A 19,447-nucleotide genomic window follows, 5' to 3' on the forward strand; every position below is an offset into this window, starting at 1 on the left:
ATTAGGACCGTTCTCTCCACAACGCTAACGTGGGCTGTTCGTTTGGCTGTTCGGCACGGGTCCAGCGGGCAGCTGCATATCTGGACGTGATCACGTACGTCACAGCAAAAATGCAGCACAGCTGTGCAGGTTATAGAGGTGAAGTTCACAGAGCGTCCTGACCGGCCAGAGTATGACAGGACAGACACAAAGTAGACGACAAAGTGTTTTGTGAGTATTGTGGTGTAATAGAGTAAATATAAAACATATTTTAGAGCTGTGTATAGCCAAGAATTTTTTACATACCATAAAGTTATAGTTTATCATTTGTAGTATGGTAGTGTAGTATGACCGAGTAGTTTGCAGTAGTGTAGAATGGTAGTGCAGTGCTGTAGTGTGTAGTAGTGCAGTATGGTAGTGTAGTATGATGATGTAGTGTGAAGTATGGTGGTGTAGTGTGTATTAGTGTAGTATGGTAGTGTAGTATGCAAATGTGCAATATGGTAGTGTAGTGTGAAGTATGGTAGTGTGGTATGGTGATGTAGTGTGTAGTATGGTAGTGTAGTATGCAATAGTGCAAAATGGTAGTGTAGTGTGTAGAATGGTAGTGTACTATGCAATAGTGCAATATGGTAGTGTAGTGTGAAGTATGGTAGTGTGGTATGGTGATGTAGTGTGTAGTATGGTAGTGTAGTATGCAATAGTGCAATATGGTAGTGTAGTATGGTAGTGTAGTATGCATTAGCAGGGTATACTGTGGTTTAGCTGAGGGTACTCACCCCACTGTAGAGGCGCGAGCTGCAGGTGTTCCAGGACGAGGTGTGTGAGCACTCCCTCCACGCTGGCCTCCCCCGCACGCCTCAGAGAGGGGTGAGCAGAGTGTTAAGGGTCACAGCACTTCACACGACAGTGATCAACACAATAGAGTGACCCAAACACAGAAAGAGCTGCTGATTAAACCCCAGCTCAGGAGAGATGGTTGTGGAGACATTTAAGAGTGGGGGACAGAATGACAGAGCATACAAGAAACACACACACACACACACACACACACACACACACACACACACACACACACACCAAAGCTGTCTGCTGCACACATCGTCCTCTGCACACCCAGCCTGAAGAAGCTAAGAGGCCCAAGGACAGTGATAACTGACACCATAACACTGACAGTACAGAGCAGAAGTTTGGACAGGACACCTAAAGTTTCAGAGCAGCTGGATCCCACTCAGCCCAGTTCAATCTCCAAGTCAATCTAACCAAATCGACCACAAACTTACTGGAACACAGTCCAGCTGAATTCAAGCTGATTACATTAATTCAACAGAATTCAACTACGCCCAGCTCGAACTGCTGATCCGGACATCTCGGATGGCTCCTAAAGGGTCACGTGCCGTAAAACGGAACGTGTTGTATCTGTTAAATAACACTCACTACGGCAACCAATGAGTATGATAAGAAAAAGCATTTAGAACCATTTAAAATCCATCGGCCCACGCAAACCTCTCCTAGCCTACAGGGTGCATTACATTAGCAACACCGACTCTATTAAAAAGATAAAGCAGCATTGCCTATGGATGCACATGACCCAGGCATAGCGCATGTAATGAGGCTGTTTTCAGGCCAAACTAGGCACAATTACAGTTCTCATTAAGTCCCTGTTCAGCTGTGCGGGTTCAGTGTATTAGCTGGACCATCTTCACCCAGCAGCCACAAACGCAGCGTCTGCACAGGTGTACAAGTGTAGAGGTGTACAGGTGCACAGGTGTACAGGTGGTCGTCCTCTATACTAGTGCTAGTGTTGGGTATAGCACCTGGTCGTCCTCTATTAACTAGTGCTAGTGTTGGGTATAGCACCTGGTCGTCCTCTATACTAGTGCTAGTGTTGGGTATAGCACCTGGTCATCCTCTATACTAGTGCTAGTGTTGGGTTTGACACCTGAACCCTGAAACCTCCTACATGTCAGTATACTTGACCAATGAACTGACCATCTGTGAGTAATGAATGTGGCTGTTCGCCCGGTCACCCAACCTACAGACCTGCAGCCAGTGCAGAACCAGACCAGTTGGATCCAGGCCAGTATGGAATGATTTTAAAAGAGAACTTCGATGGTCTGGAATAAATAGTGTGTGTGCATTTGAGGTCTGAGTTCAGCATACATTAAAAACTTTATTCCCTGATGCACATATAGAAAAACACACACACACACACACACTTACACACAAAAACACCCACCATGTTCTCACTCTCACACACACACACACACACACACACACACTTACACACACACAAGCTTGAGAGCAATATTGTGTTCTGACCTCCATCCACCCTTCTCTCTCACGTCAGCTGGCACACAGCTGATCACACAACCTGCTATTGCCCTTGCCATGCATGTTGTGTGTGTGTGTGTGTGTGTGTGTGTGTGTGTGTGTGTGTGTGTGTGCATGCACTAATCTGCCCAGAGCTCTTCATGAACTTGGACACACTCCCCCACAGGGCAGCATCATACGAGACCCTCTTGAGTCTGCCTGCCTCTCTCGAACTCCAGTACTCAAGGGGTTTGGACCTCCGAGCTTCCGCTCTGGAACGTGCGTGCAGAGAAATGCCTTCAGGTCCCTGTAGCTGTTTACTGTTGCTACGTGTAGAGCAGTTCACATAACAGCCAGACGAAACCTGAACCCAAACACGGACCATTCAGAGGGGCTACACGGAGGCGTAGGGCAGAATACAGATGTGATGATGTTCACCAAGTAGCTGACTTGGTTTGGTCGGCATCTTCAGCCTTTCTCAAACGAAGATCAGAAGACTCTCATGGATCAGGACACAGGTCCGACTCAGGCAGGACACAGGTCCAATTACTGGTCACTATCTGTCCCTTGTGATTTAGCCATGTAGCACCGCGCTCCTCAGTGCTGCTGTGCACGCTCTTGGGAGATGAGGAGCCGTCCTGCAACATGTTTATGTTTCAAGACCTTCAACAGGTCCAAAAACATGAAAACCAGCACAATGAAGACTAGGGGGAAAATGGGGGTTTTTCTGCTGACATTTTTCTGCTCAGAATAGTGTACGCTACAGGGACGTGAGATACCTACTCAGCTTCTGCTCTGTGCACTTCACACAACTAGTCAAACACTCTCCTCTCTGTTCCACGGGGAAATCACACCAAATACAGACGTGAGGACCAAACACACGCCGGCAGGGCACTGCCAGAGCTCCATTCTTATTTCCTGAATGTCTACTTAATGTAAAGTCCCCCGGAGGACATGCAGAAATGGAGCCGCGTGTGAGGACACACTGATCGTGCTCGACTAGCACAGCACCTCACACTACAGACCCCCGACCGGGCCGTCTGCTGCGTAGCAACACCACCCTGATGCCGGGTCATTTAGCAGACACGTTCTCTGAGGAGGAGAACAGACACACACCTCCACCCTCCTGAGGGACGATCTCCACCACAGACGCCATTCTGAAACACACACATTATCAAACTTGGCCTCAAACTTACACACTCTCAGACACACACATTTTAATATACTCAAATATATATCCTCACAAATTTGGAAACACACAAGAGGTTACAGCCTCACAGAGCCCAGAGGGACTACTGACATACAGACCAATAAACATAATGATCCTGAAAGAAAGGCACTAGGAGGGTGTGTGTGTGTGTGTGTGTGTGTGTGTGTGTGTGTGTGTGTGTGTGGATGCACTGACCACATCAGCTCCTTCATCTTATATTACAGAAATCAATGTGTTTGTGTGATGCAGTTGTGTGGTATTATAATTCTTTCTACAGGATGCATTGCATCAATAAACAGTGGAGAAACCTTCTCACCCCTCCACCCTCAGGCTCTCCGCCTCTCTTAGCTACCCTCACTCCATCACGGCCCCTCCCCCTCCATCATAGCCCCTCCCCCCACTCTCAACTCCTCCTCCTGCTTACATCTCTTCCTCTCAGCTCCTCATCCTCCCTCACAGAGCAGTGAGTAAACTGTGATCAGTGTATAGAGCAATCAATCACAAGAACTCTGTACAGAACAACAGCAGGACACAGTCCCGCACACTGCAGGAGACAGTCCCGCACACTGCAGGAGACAGTCCCGCACACTGCAGGAGACAGTCCCGCACACTGCAGGACACAGTCCCGCACACTGCAGGAGACAGTCCCGCACGCTGCAGGAGACAGTCCCGCACGCTGCAGGACACAGTCCCGCACGCTGCAGGAGACAGTCCCGCACGCTGCAGGCGACAGTCCCGCACGCTGCAGGAGACAGTCCCGCACACTGCAGGAGACAGTCCCGCACACTGCAGGAGACAGTCCCGCACGCTGCAGGACACAGTCCCGCACACTGCAGGAGACAGTCCCGCACACTGCAGGAGACAGTCCCGCACACTGCAGGAGACAGTCCCGCACGCTGCAGGAGACAGTCCCGCACGCTGCAGGAGACAGTCCCGCACGCTGCAGGAGACAGTCCCGCACGCTGCAGGAGACAGTCCCGCACGCTGCAGGCGACAGTCCCGCACGCTGCAGGAGACAGTCCCGCACACTGCAGGAGACAGTCCCGCACGCTGCAGGAGACAGTCCCGCACACTGCAGGAGACAGTCCCGCACACTGCAGGAGACAGTCCCGCACACTGCAGGAGACAGTCCCGCACACTGCAGGAGACAGTCCCGCACACTGCAGGAGACAGCTTTGAGGAGACAGATGAGCTCTGGGTGAGACAGACAGGGATGCAGAAAGCTTACAGTGCCATGAGCAGAGGGATGAGAGGGAGAGAGAACAAAACTGAGGGGAGAGGGACTGAAAGAGAAACAGAGACAGAGAGGGAGATGAAGACATGGGAGACAGCGAGACAGTGGAGCTAGGAGAGAGCTGGCCAGTGGTGTGTAGAGGAGGCGAGTATGTGGCAGGGCATAGTAGCGCAGGGGGTGTGGCCTGTGGCAGGGGGAGGCGGGGCATACGGAGGAGCATGTGGAGGAGGTGGTGCAGGGGGTGTGGCCTGTGGCAGGGGGAGGCGGGGCATACGGAGGAGCATGAGGAGGAGGTGGTGCAGGGGGTGTGGCCTGTGGCAGGGGGAGGATATGATAGTCCAGTGCAGGTCGAGGGTTCTGCTGATGTGGCTTCCCTTCACCTGCTGCCGCTCCTCTTCCTGCTCATACACACTGCACTGCCGCACGGCATCATGGGACGTCACGGGCAGGCTCTCAAAGTCGAACTTGTCCACCTGGATGGCCATCCTACAAACACACCCAGGCAAACATCACAATATGCACACGCACACACACACGCACGCACACACAGACACACACACGCGCGCGCACACACACGAGCATCATATGTCATTATACAGGAAAACAATACACTGTGTGAGGGAATAAAGGGTTAAAAAAATAAGACACTGCGTGATTTTCAAAAAGTGCTTCATGTGAATTTTGGCAATATCATGTTCTCTTAATAGCTACATTTTGGAAGAAGAAACCTTCAATACTGAAGTCTGAGAACTGTTCTGTATGTCTGGAGGAAATCGCTTAAGTGTCTGAAGTAAACAAGTCCCCACTGTGACTGGCATTTCCCCCGCTGTGTGTGTGTGTGTGTGTGTGTGTGTGTGTGTGTGTGTGTGTGTGTGTGTGTGTGTGTGTGTGTGTGTGTGTGTGTGTGTGTGTGTGTGTGTGTGTGTGCAGGTGATCAGAGACAGTGCACAAGAGGGTCTGAATAACTGTGTAAAGCAGAGCTCCTATGCAGATAGATAAACTATACTGCACGCAGGAAAGGTAGGAGAAAAAATGTGATTGTGTTTGTGTGTGTGTGTGTGTGTGTGTGTGTGTGTGTGTGTGTGTGTGTGTGCAGGTGTGCGTGCGTGTGTGTGTGAGAGAGAGTAAGAGAGTGTGAGTGTGTGTAAAATGAGTGAGACATGCAAATTAGGACAGACCGATATTTTGGAAAACTCACACTGAGATTTTAGATTACATTTTTCAATAAATATTAAAATTTGAACCAAAAAAAAGAACAATAGAAAAATAGACTGATAATTCCATTTGGGGCGGGTTTAATCATTTCAGCAGTGGAACCATGTTGACAGTTGGATGATAATACAGCTGCAGACTGTGATGGAGAACACACTGCAGATGGAACCCGGGGCATCAGGGAGCTCTGACGGGGGCAGGGGGGTAGCCAGCTAGGGTTAAAGTCCTTTAACAGCCCCTATTCCTCACCAGACCCCTCTGGACCACAGCACTCGGCGCACTACAATGTGGTTGGTCAGAGCGAAGATTAGCATTTCTGTGAGATTAATAACAGTAAGGTTTTATGATTAGTAAACTGCATATTGTGTATACCTGATGCGGGACATACTGTATGTTGGTACTGGAAAAATAAACCATGAATGAAACTTTCTGTACATGCATCAGAGCTCATGCATGTGCGCGCGCACACACACACACACACACACACACACACACACACACACACACACACACACACACACACACACACGTGAACAATAATGTGAAGATGACTTTGGTGAGCATCTTCTGATGCTGACGCATTTATCTCCTTCCCACTCTCTCCCACGCCTGCACACACACGCATGCACGCACGCACACACACACACACACACACACACACACACACACCTCGGGCGGTCTATCTCTCTGCTCTCACACCCTGCAGTGTGTTAGCTCAGCAGGCCTCATGTGTTCACTATTCCTTTTCTTTCTCTCCAGCCTCCCAACCTCATCTTTCTCCACAGTGTGTGTGTGTGTGTGTGTGTGTGTGTGTGTGTGTGTCAGAAGTAGCCGCAGGGAGTGACTTGTCCCTGTGTGCCTGGGAAAGGAGTGTTGGCTGAGCTATCTATAGACATGCCAACCCGAGGGGATCGGCACCATGCCAATCAAAGAGCTCCAATTATCAGTAGCATTCCACATTTCTGCTGGCGAAGCACGCTAGCCAAGAGGGCACCAGCCGCTCAACAAGACACGCAACGGCAAAGCCAGGCGTGGGTCACCCGTGACGTTGTGGGATTACGGAGACGTTCAACAAGGTTCTGCCCAAAAGATTACAGCAGTGCAAAAGGAGCAGTGTGAACTGATCCCGGATCAGTGCTTGAGCAAAGTCCAAATAGATCCTGGTTGCTTTGTTTGCCTGGCAATGCCATCTTCAATAGCATAGGCTGCTGGGACTTTTACTCAAAAATGAAAAACTAAGATGTAGCATGTGTGCGCGCGCATGTGTGTGTGCGGGCGCGTGTGTGTGTGTGTGTGTGTGTGTGTGTGTGTGTGTGTGTGCTTGTGTGTGTGTGTGTAGCCTCTAAAAATTCACTACCTCATAGGCTCTTCAGTTAGGCTCCTCCAATCTGTTTCACTGAATTAAGAAAATGACACCTGTCCCAGACCGAGACCCTCCAGACTCACTATTAAACCAACCACATACAAAACATATTGAAATGGAAACCCACAACGGCCTCCCAGGTGACTGGTGCTGTACCCAGCCTGGATGAACCATGCTCGGTGCCACCACTTCCATACGGACTTTACACACCACACCAACAATTAGCCTCCTTATATTCACCACCACGCTGCTGTCGTGCAGCCATTCGATAAAGCTAACTGTACCACCTCTCTTAGCTAACTGTACCACCTCTCTTAGCTAACTGTACCACCTCTCTTAGCTAACTGCTCCACCTCTCTTAGCTAACTGTACCACCTCTCTTAGCTAACTGTACCACCTCTCTTAGCTAACTGCTCCACCTCTCTTACATACTGTACCACCTCTCTTAGCTAACTGTACCACTTCTCTTAGCTAACTGTACCACTTCTCTTAGCTAACTGCTCCACCTCTCTTAGCTAACTGTACCACTTCTCTTAGCTAACTGCTCCACCTCTCTTAGCTAACTGTACCACCTCTCTTAGCTAACTGTACCACCTCTCTTAGCTAACTGCTCCACCTCTCTTAGATACTGTACCACCTCTCTTAGCTAACTGTTCCACCTCTCTTAGCTAACTGTACCACCTCTCTTAGCTAACTGTACCACCTCTCTTAGCTAACTGTACCACCTCTCTTAGCTAACTGCTCCACCTCTCTTAGATACTGTACCACCTCTCTTAGCTAACTGTTCCACCTCTCTTAGCTAACTGTTCCACCTCTCTTAGCTAACTGTTCCACCTCTCTTAGCTAACTGTACCACCTCTCTTAGCTAACTGTTCCACCTCTCTTAGCTAACTGTTCCACCTCTCTTAGCTAACTGTACCACCTCTCTTAGATACTGTACCACCTCTCTTAGCTAACTGTACCACCTCTCTTAGCTAACTGTTCCACCTCTCTTAGCTAACTGTACCACCTCTCTTAGCTAACTGTACCACCTCTCTTAGCTAACTGTACCACCTCTCTTATGGCGCATTTCCACTAGGGCCTGCTTGGCGCGGTACGGTTCGATACGGGTCGATTCGCAACGGAACGGTACGGTCGCGTTGTGTTTCCATTACAATGGTGGACCAACACAATGTGGGTGGAGTCGCTGTTGGCGCGCGGGTTGTAGTGTCGTGACATCATTTGTATACGACCAACACCGGTCGATGCCCTTAACACATAGCATTATTGTATCTTATTTATCTTTATCTTCATTATTGTATTTGGTTGCTCTAATTATTGATAATTTGGTATTACTCAAACAGGCTGAACACACCCTGCATAAAAAGCATCAGTCATACAATCAAATGAAATCAAACTTTATTATGAAATATAGATATTTAAAGTACAACATATGTAAATAATATAGTTATAGTTAAAAAAAGTGCAAAAAGCAAATATATACGTATAGCTTTATATGAAATAAATATTTATAGTACTACAAGCAACATTTTGTGTGCTTTTACTGGCGTCTGTCTCGCATGGTGTTCACAAGTTCGCCAAGCACCCCGAGGAAAGCCCGGTTGAAGGAAACATTTTCAGCCAACTCCGCTCGCCTCGTCAGTGGAAGGGGAATCTTGAACGTAAAAAATAACAAATATTAAACACAAGCATTCCCGTGAAAGCAACAACGATATAACGTAACTGCACAAAATGTGTAGCACGTCATCGCTGCGCATGCTGTGTTTATGGCTACAGCTAACTAGCAGCTAGGAAGGCTAAGAGCTAGCTATTGTACAATAGTGACTGTGGTGGTAACATTAACTACAAACACAGCTCTAAATTCCTGCGTTTACAATAGATGCGTTCATATTACATTCATATTACATCTTTTACGAGCCTAATAGTAAAACTGAAATCACAATACACTCACCATTCTCCGTGGCCTCCAGCACCGACATTGTCCGGCACGTTTTCTCTTCCGTTACTGGCTGGCCGGTGACCGTATATGACATCCGTTTGTTGGAACCATTTCCAGTCTTTGCGGTTTGCTCCGTTGCGTCCGTTATGGTCCTTCACCGCCCGGTAATCGCTTTAAGCTTTTTTAGCTTGGACCGACCGGCACTGCTGAACGGACCGCTGGTAGGCATGAGTGGCCATTAGCGCGGAAACCTCGCTAAAAACCTTTACATTTCTAGTGGCCCCGTCCAGTTCGCCCTGGATTTTTTGATCGCTGATTATTAACAGAAAGGTTTGTTCCTCGGCGTTTGACCAGGGAACAGACTTCGCTCCTTGGGTTTTAAAAATGGCTGAGGAGTCCATAGCATAGCGGAGGAGTCGCTCTCCTGACGCAACCAGTGACGACACTCCCTGGCCAATCAGTGTCATGCTGTTCCTCCACGTCACAGAACTGTACCGCTTCGGAACGGTTAGAACCTCGAGCGAGTCGGTACGAAAATAGTATCCAAATGGGCCGGCTCACAGGGAACTGGTACTAATGGAAACACTCACAAACCGTCGCGAATCGAACCGTACCGCGCCAAGCAGGCCCTAGTGGAAATGCGCCATTAGCTAACTGTTCCACCTCTCTTAGCTAACTGTTCCACCTCTCTTAACTAACTGTTCCACCTCTCTTAGCTAACTGTACCACCTCTCTTAGCTAACTGTACCACCTCTCTTAGCTAACTGTACCACACTTCTTATACACCACGGCACCCCAGCCACTTCCTTACAGTCTTATTCACAACCGCCTCCACCCTCTCTACTTCTGTAATTGCAACCTCATAAACTGCCAATGGTCATCTAATACAAGACAGCAAAATAAACTGTAGAAACCAGTTTCAATTTACCAACATCTTATCGATGCTATTTGGAGCATTCAGCATCTCCTTTTACAGCTTGCTCCTTCTTTAATGCTGCACTATACCATCTGCCTCCTCTCTTTACTGGTCACTAGGGGTGGGCGGATCGATATTTATATCGATAGTATCGATACAAAGGTGAGGATCGGTATCGGATCGATACCACGGCGAAAATATCGATTCTTTTGCTGCAGTTTAGAGGTCTGCGCGGGACTGCTTTTTTAATCCCGCTCCCGCTTGTTTTAATCCCGCTCCCACCCGCACCTGCTTGTTTTAGTCCCGCTCCCGCCCGCACCGGCCAAAAAATCGCTTGTTTTAATCCTGCATCCGCCCGCCACATACACATTTCTGTCGCCCCCGGCCGCAATCCTAATATGAATTGAATTAATTAGATTTAGTACTTGAAATTTTCTTATGTATTTATTAAAACAGCAATATAGCGATGGATCGCGCTGTCCCATTTCTTACCACAGTCCAAACACATGCCGTCAGGTGACGTACACCAACACTTTCTGATATCAATCCCAACAAGCCGATTTCCCTCTCCATTAATTACAATGGAATATGACTTCCATACATCAGACTTTCCTGTAGTTGGCTTAATTGTGGTGTATTCGCCTGTTTTAATTGAATTTTCCACAGCTGAAACTGGTTGACCGTCTACAGCAGGGGTCGGCAACCTATGGCACGCGTGCCACCATTGGATTATTAATGGATTATAATTTAAAGTAAAAAGTATCGCCCCCCCCCCCCCCCCCCCCCCCCAACGGTTTGGAAGTATCGATATCGATATCGGCGATACTGACCAGTATCGTATCGGTATCGTATCGATACCAAAATTCAGAGTATCGCCCACCCCTACTGGTCACTCTCCTAGAAATAGTTTCTCCCTCCACCAGACAAACTTTCCTGCACAAGATTTCCATTCACAATTGAGAAACACATTGACTCGGTTTGACCTCCATCAATACTGGTCTAAGATTACTGGTCTTCTCTTCTAGGGTTCTAGTCATCCATGTATGCCCTGATGAGGAGGAGCTGGGAGGACCTGGGTGGTGTCCAGCAGCCTCTCACTACCCACAACAAGCCCTAATAATCACTTCCATCACCACTGTAAATGCTAATGGGAGAACAGTACAACCTGCTATTATACCCATTTCCAATCACTGCCAGGATATAACATGCTCTCATATTGTTCAACTTATATAGCGCCTTTCTAGATACTCAAGGTCGCTTTACAATTTTAACACAGGTACAACTCTTACACTACCATTCACACACCGGTGAGAAGCGGCAGCCAATTGCGCACAGCGTACTCTCTACCGGGATCCACAGCCCCCTGGGGGACTGAATGGGGTGCAGGAAGGGGAGAGAGGACAGACCCTAGTGGCAGAGCACCATCCACTACTGGGCATACAAGCACACACACAAACACATTCATGCACAGACACTGAGACAACTGCTTTTAATGGACATGAGGACACACAGACACACTCAGGGAGAATATGTCAGGGAATCAGGGAGGGCCAGTTTACATAACCTCCATGTCTTTGGACTGTGGGAGGAAACCGGAGACCCCGGAGAAAACCCACGCAGACACGGGGAGAACATGGAAACTCCACTCAGATAGGGACTTGATCCCAAGACCCCAGTGCTGAGAGGCAAACGTGCTAACCACCAAGCCACCGTGTTGCCCAACGAACCAGTTTTATTAAAGTAAAACTGAATATATTCAAAATAAGCATCAGCCAATCTAGTAATTGGACAATCCAAATGTCTTCCATAAAGGACTGTGCAGTACTGAGCCAAATACCTTAGCTAAATGTTAAGAAAGCCACATGTAGGTTGCTATCCTCTTTTTTCACTGTCCGAATCTGATGCTAAATCGTACTGCTATGCTCCAACCATCCTGCAAACCACAGGATCCCTACATTTGCACTGGTATCAATGAACTTACTTACTTTTAATTATGCAGCCAGTCTCCACACCATCACACTCAAGAATATCTCTTTTTTCACAATAAGAAGCCATAGTTCAATACCTACAGCATCCTTCTCCTTTGGTATAAAAATACCTCCTGCTCATTTACAATCTTTTGGGATAATCTCTTTCCTCCTCACTACCACCACCATCTTGCAGAACAACTTCACAAACTTCAGGTGCACTTTCATACACCCAACACGGAAGCTATTAGGCTCGCCTGCCCCTGCACAACACACTGCATCTTGTTCCACACTCCACTCAGGTGAGCGGACGTCCATTTGTCACCCACTGGTGGAATATCTGTCCCCAGTCCCAGTCCCTGTCCCTTGTCCTTATCAGAACACACACTCTCAAAATGCTCCTCTGAGTCGTTCCCCACTTTAATCCTCCTAGGATTCTTCTTACTAAATAAGGTCTTCACAAACTTCAATTACTCCCTGAAGACTGTTGCCTTCGCACACACCTTCTATTACCCAAGACCTTCGCTCTCCTCAGTTCTAGCTGCCTAGCGTTTAAATCTGACTGAAGTGTATTAATACCCTGAATGGGTCTGTGTCCACATGCCATCTTACCTTTGTTTACCTCATCTCTTTTCCTTCTGCAAAACACCAAACTACCCCCCCCCCCCCAATTGTTTCAACCTCTCCTGTTCTCCATTATTCCTCTGGCTTATGCCAGTTCCCAGCCTTTCTTGTACAGCAGCGGATGAAATGTTCCTCCATAATAGCAGAGGTACTGATATCCTGTGACTGGTCGCATACAACCTGCCAATGGACTTCAGCCGACTGATCTGAACAACTCCCTAGTGAGTTGTGTTCAATGCCTCTGAACTCCCCCTGCCTCCTCTTCCCTTGATAGATCCTCAGTCCTCTCACTGATGTCAGCTTGTTCCATCAACACACACACACACACACACACACACACACACACACACACACACACACACACACACACACACACACACACACACACACACACACACACCCCTGCAATCTCTTACCAACTCGTACCACAGTACCTCTGTGTTTATCTCCCATTCCAGTTAGTGGCCATATAATCCTCCCGGGAGTCATCTTTCACCCCTGCTCTTGCAGACTCTTGATGTGTCCGTTGGTTCGTTGGGTTCGTGGAAACCAAATGCAAGCCTATATGGTCCAATCTCACATAAGAGCCAAGGCAGAAAGTACAACTTGCTATGCATGGGGCTACATGCCTCTGCTGACCCTTGTTAACATCTACAACTGGCTTGTGAGCATCAAAAGTGAACCATGGATGAATGGAAGAATGGTTTGGTCTGGTTTGGTCTGATGAATCAGGTTTTCTTTTACATTATGTGGACGGTCAGGTTGATTGCTCCACGTAGGATGCACTTAGGGAAGAGCTTGTGTCTTGGCTTTAATGCAGATGTTACTGTACCACATGCCACTCATCTAAACTACGTTGTAGATCAGGTTCACTGCTTCATGGCGATGGTGTTCCCTAATGGCAGTGCCTTCTTCAGAGGGAGGAGTCTATGTCTCGACACGTTTGGGCACCAAGAAGGTGACCTACACAATATGAGTTAGTGGGTTTAATGTTATGAGTGATCTGCATACAAAATATCAAGATGAATCATCATACGTTTCTCAAACACTGAGGTGCCTTTGTGAGGTTAAAGGTAACAGGACATTCACACAACCCAATACGTAAACAACACAAACAAAAATATCCAGTAAAATGGTTCTCAGCTCAGTTAAGGGGTGGGGGGGGGGGGGCAAAAGTTGAACACCATGTACACCTACCCTTATGCTTTATAGACTGGACTGTACAGACTGCTGATGAAGTCTCAGTAATGTTAGTCTCTCCCTCAATGTGAGGAGTGAGGGGGTCTGTTGTTGCTATGTCAGTAATGTTAGTCTCTCCCTCAATGTGGGGAGTGAGGGAGGTCTGTTGTTGCTAAGTCAGTAAGGTCAGTCTCTCCCTCAATGTGGGGAGTGAGGGAGGTCTGTTGTTGCTATGTCAGTAATGTTAGTCTCTCCCTCAATGTGAGGAGTGAGGGGGTCTGTTGTTGCTATATCAGTAATGTTAGTCTCTCCCTCAATGTGGGGAGTGAGGGAGGTCTGTTGTTGCTAAGTCAGTAAGGTCAGTCTCTCCCTCAATGTGGGGAGTGAGGGAGGTCTGTTGTTGCTAAGTCAGTAAGGTCAGTCTCTCTCTCAGTCTGTTGTTGGGGTGGGTGTGACCTTGTTTTTGCATCAACATTTCCAACATTAAAACCAGCACTGCAAACTGCACCCTGAAATGAGTGCTAGAAGCAAGATGAGATTAGCCCCACACCATCTCACCCCCCACACCATCTCATACCACCTCACCCCTCACACCATTTCACCCCCACACCATCTCATACCACCTCACCCCTCACACCATTTCACCCCCACACCATCTCATACCACCTCACCCCTCACACCATCTCGCATCACCTCACCCCTCACACCATCTCATACCACCTCACCCCTCACACCATCTCACCCCTCACACTATCTCGCATCACCTCACCCTCACACCATCTCATACCACCTCACCCTCACACCATCTCATACCACCTCACCCCATCTCGCATCAACTCACCCCTCACACCATCTCATACCACCTCACCCCTCACACCATCTCACCCCTCACACTATCTCGCATCACCTCACCCTCACACCATCTCATACCACCTCACCCCTCACACCATCTCATACCACCTCACCCCTCACACCATCTCATACCACCTCACCCCTCACACCATCTCATACCACCTCACCCCTCACACCATCTCATACCACCTCACCCCTCACACCATCTCATACCACCTCACCCCATCTCACATCACCCTTCAGTGCACAACACAGCTGTGAGACAAATTCCATCTAAGGAAACAACCATCCATCCACCTTCCTTATCCTGCATCCTGGAACAATACAACCAAGTGGAAGAATTTGGTGCAGAACCTTGTTACAGAGTTAAACATTGACCCCATTTTCTATCACAGCGGAGGCTGGTCCTGATCCCTGTTTCAGACTGAGTGACCACAACTGGGCCAATGTGCAGGGCCAGGAGCAGCAGACAGGCCTGAGGAGAAGTGATCTGCTGTCAGAACGAGAAGGGCTTCTGGACCCCGGAACAGCAGATTGTACTGAGAACTGATCTGCAGTCGGTATGAGAAGTACTTCTGGACCCAGGAACAACAGAGCGTCCTGAGGGAACTGATCTGTGGTCAGAGATGCAGCAATGAATGTAGAAGACATGTCCTCAGACTAAAGCCAGATGCAGCTGGGCACACGATCACGTCTGACTAAATCGATTTCATAGTGAATATATTGCATATATGTAAACAATTGTGAGCAATGTGTGTGAATGCTTTTCTATATACATGCTTAGAGGACACAGGCAATGCTTTGTGAGGTTTTCCCTGTGGCCTTCTGTCTCCATCACCACCCCCCCCCCCCCCCCCCCCCACACACACACACACACACACACACACACACACACTCACACTCACTCTCTGGTCCTCTCTCTTAGTCAGTTCATGTCAGAGTCATTAAAGTTATCATTGGTATTGCCACTGCCAAGTTCCAATATTGCCACAGCATGTAGTGATCAATCAATCCATGTCATATATCGGTTTATAAAGTCAGTTTTCCTTCATTCAACCTGTCCAACCTCATCTGTCCGACCACACCTCGTCTCTTGGAGCGTCCTGTCGAAGGCGGTGATGATCTTCAACTCTACACTGGTGTTTTTCTCTAAAGAGCAAATGTAGACTTAGAAGCCTAAGCATGTTTAGTGCAAATGGAAAAGCGCAGTTGTTCTAACTGTCTGTCTGTGTGCATATCTCTCTCTTACACACACACACACACACACACACACCTTTTAAGATCTTCAATCTTCAAAAGAGCCAGAGACCACCTCACTTAGTCATCACACACACGCACACACACACACACACACACACACACACACACACACACACACACACACACGCGCCTTTTAAGATCTTCAATCTTCAAAAGAGCCAGAGACCACCTCACTTAGTCATCACACACACACACACATGCACGCACACATGCATGCACACACACACCCCCGTATAAATGCGAGAGAGAAAAGACACAGAGACTGATAACTCAAATTCCACTTTTTGGCATTGTTATACCAAAAGAAAATGGAAAACCCAGGAAGTTGTTCTATTATGAAAACACGTTAGCCATCCCTCCATCCACTGACACAGGAGACCCAGACTCAGCAGACGGAGCAGGAGCCCAGAACCTTCTTTCTGAAGGAAGCTCGACAAACGCAGGTGAAACAGAAAAAAGCACAAGACAGAGGAGAAGATCTTAGTTCTGTCAGCCTAAGACACCCGGGGATCCATCCTGACTGTAATAATCTCCAATCACGCAGCCTCTAGTTCTGTTGATGGTTTATATGGATAATGAGGCGAGCTCTTCTCATAGGTGACACTATCTTCTGAATTTGAGTGGTCCATCAGCCCTGTGCCTGAGAACCAAACTCTATCTCCACTCGTCCAGAGCAGACTTGCTTCTAACATGCTTCTAACAATAATGTGTTTATAGGGTCACAGCCAGAAAACCCAGAAAGCGCATTTCAGATGGTCACTGCACAAACGGTTTGGGTGTGTGTCATTCAGGGTGACTGGCGTTGAGGGAGGAGACAGCTCCACCCACCTCCTCCTTTAAGCCTTCAGCACAATGGGGTCAGTCTCCTGGATACGCAGCACAGCCACTCCCTGATTACCAACGGCCCAATGGTTTCCTTAACATGGTCGGGATTATGCAAATGAGCATAAACACAAGCACACGCCTGCACACACACACATGCATTCCTACAACTCCCGCAGACATGCTCACACGTCTGCACGCACACTTAGATGCCTGCACACACACACACACGCGCGCACACACACACACACACCTAGATGCACATCTGCATACATGCATTCACATACATGCATGTCTGCACACATGCCTGCAAGCGTGGATGCACACACACGCACGCACACACACACACACACACACGCACAGTGAGTTTTTCAGGTACATTCAGTACCACCCACTATTAGAAAAATAACAAGGTTGATTATAATTGGACCTGAGAATCTTCGTCATTAAGAATTGTGGTTTATGACCTCTCGAAAAAGGAAGTGTGTGTGTGTGTGTGTATACATGTCGGATAAAAAACAGAAAAAGAGAATATAAGAGAGAGAAGAATAGAGAGAGGGAGAGAGAATGAAAGAGAGATGGGCAGAGAGTAAGAGACAAAGAGATGGATAGAGAGATGGATGGAGTAAGAGAGATAGATAGAGAGAGACTGATGGAGAGAGATGGACAGAGTGTTAGAGAGATGGATAGAGAGAGATTGATAGAGATGGGCAGAGTGAGAGAGATTGATAGAGTGAAAGAGAGATGGGCAGAGAGTGTGAGAGAACTAAACCACCCCTGCGCAAGCACAGCTCTTTACTACCTTTAAATACTAAATATTTGAAATATGATCTGATATCAATACGGTTTCCATATTTTATTGTTGTTATTGATGTTTGTGGTAGTGTATTTGTTGCCATTTATTTTTTTGATGTTGCTACTCAGAAGCTGCGGAATACGTGATGATAATTATAGTACTGTTCTCAAACTGAACCCACAGTGCTTTGACAATATTGTATTTTACCCTGACAAACCTATAAGGACATGTGACTAGAGAGGGGGGTAAGGGAGAAGGAGAGAGAGAGAGAGGGAGAGTGAGGGAGAGAGAGTGTAAGACAGCAAGAGAACAGGAGAGGAGGAGGGATATTTTTATCTCACGTGCCAGTGTTTGCGATTCAGGCGGCAGAGAAACTGTGCTATTTTTAGACCCTCCTCTCCGTGACCTGCGGTTACCAGCACAGCCAGTCAGCACGCTGCTGCAGAGGGTCGCCTGGCAACCACACAATCGCTGCACCACGGCAACGATGCATCACGCCCTGCCCGTCCTCATCAGTCACTTTAGTGGGCCGATCCACAGAGCTCAGCGTGGATCTGCCGTCCGCCTGCACACTGCCGCACTCCCAACATCTGCTGGGGCAGCAGTGAGGTTAAAGCCCTTTAGACACACGCAGGGGCAAATCTGCAGGAGGTGTGTCCCCCACACCCACCCGGCCCCCACCCAACCCCCACCTCCCAGACGTCAGCACTCTCCTCCTCCACTGCGTGATCTAGCTGCGGCAGCAATAGGAAGGTTTCCAACTGGCTAGTGGGCGCCACACCAGTTTCATTAATGCTGCTGTAACTCTAACGATTCAGCTACACACGGCAGAAATAAAGTCTTTCCTAAATCCTGCTGACTATATACAGTTTTCATTACCACAAGTGGTAAGAGATGTGTGTATGTGTGTGTGTGTGTGTGTGTGTGTGTGTGTGTGTGGAGGAGGTGTAAGAAGAGGCGATCATGAACACAGATGTAACCACACACAACAGAATAAAAGGAGAATACGCTTTACAAACACCACAAACACAGCACAAAGAGAGTTTACACAAGTGTAGTTGGTACCTTATATTTCTTGCAAAACATTTTTGGCTTGATTATTGTTTTTGTCACATTTTTATCATTTCAAGTGTATTACAAAGTGCACATAAGCTTTTATGTTAATTTCTGTGGTTACCACAGTCTGCTGAATGACAGCAAGATGAGCACATACTGAGATCCGATTGGCCAGTTCTCCTGATCTCCCCAGTTAAAAACATACCAGTGGCTCAGACTTTTATGATTTTCTAACAGGCCTAGGAGATACAGCCATTTAAAAGTGTTGTAGACATATTTATTAATATTTGTATGGACCCATTCATTCACATTTATATTAATATTGTAATTAGTGAATTTATTTTTATCTATTACATAAGTGTCTGACCCAGGACAACCTGGGAAAAAGTCCAAATACAAAAGGGTCTCACACACACACACGCAGCCACACAAACTACATGCGCACGCACGCACACACACACACACCACACACAAGCATATGTGCATGCACGCACGCACACACACACACACACACACACACACACACACACACACACACACAAGCATACAGTTGTGATCAAATTTATTCAACCCCCAATGCTGCGAAGGGTTTTATGGAATTCAGTGCACATTTGTAATTGTGTTCATAATGAAATCTTACAAGGACTTGTTAAAGAACTAAATGCAACAAAGATAGCATCATTTTTTTTTGTCATAAAGTATTAAATGGCCTTTTTGTGATTTCT

At 47.6% G+C, this 19,447-nt stretch overlaps 1 protein-coding gene across 3 annotated transcripts in view; it reads right to left on the reverse strand.

The window, feature by feature from the left end:
* Positions 1-705: 705 nt before the first annotated feature.
* The window catches only part of trappc9 (trafficking protein particle complex subunit 9), a 161,492-nt gene continuing 142,750 nt past the window's right edge, over positions 706-19,447 (reverse strand). For all 3 annotated transcript variants that reach the window (XM_077006093.1, XM_077006090.1, XM_077006091.1), the window contains 2 exons: positions 5,069-5,222; positions 706-849 (listed from right to left, as the gene is read on the reverse strand). In XM_077006093.1, coding sequence (XP_076862208.1) covers positions 721-849; positions 5,069-5,222 — 283 coding nt within the window. In that variant the 3' untranslated portion in view covers positions 706-720. The remainder of the gene's footprint in view (positions 850-5,068; positions 5,223-19,447) is intronic.

Source organism: Brachyhypopomus gauderio, chromosome 5, assembly GCF_052324685.1.
Source record: "Brachyhypopomus gauderio isolate BG-103 chromosome 5, BGAUD_0.2, whole genome shotgun sequence".
In the NCBI taxonomy this organism is placed as follows: domain Eukaryota; kingdom Metazoa; phylum Chordata; class Actinopteri; order Gymnotiformes; family Hypopomidae; genus Brachyhypopomus; species Brachyhypopomus gauderio.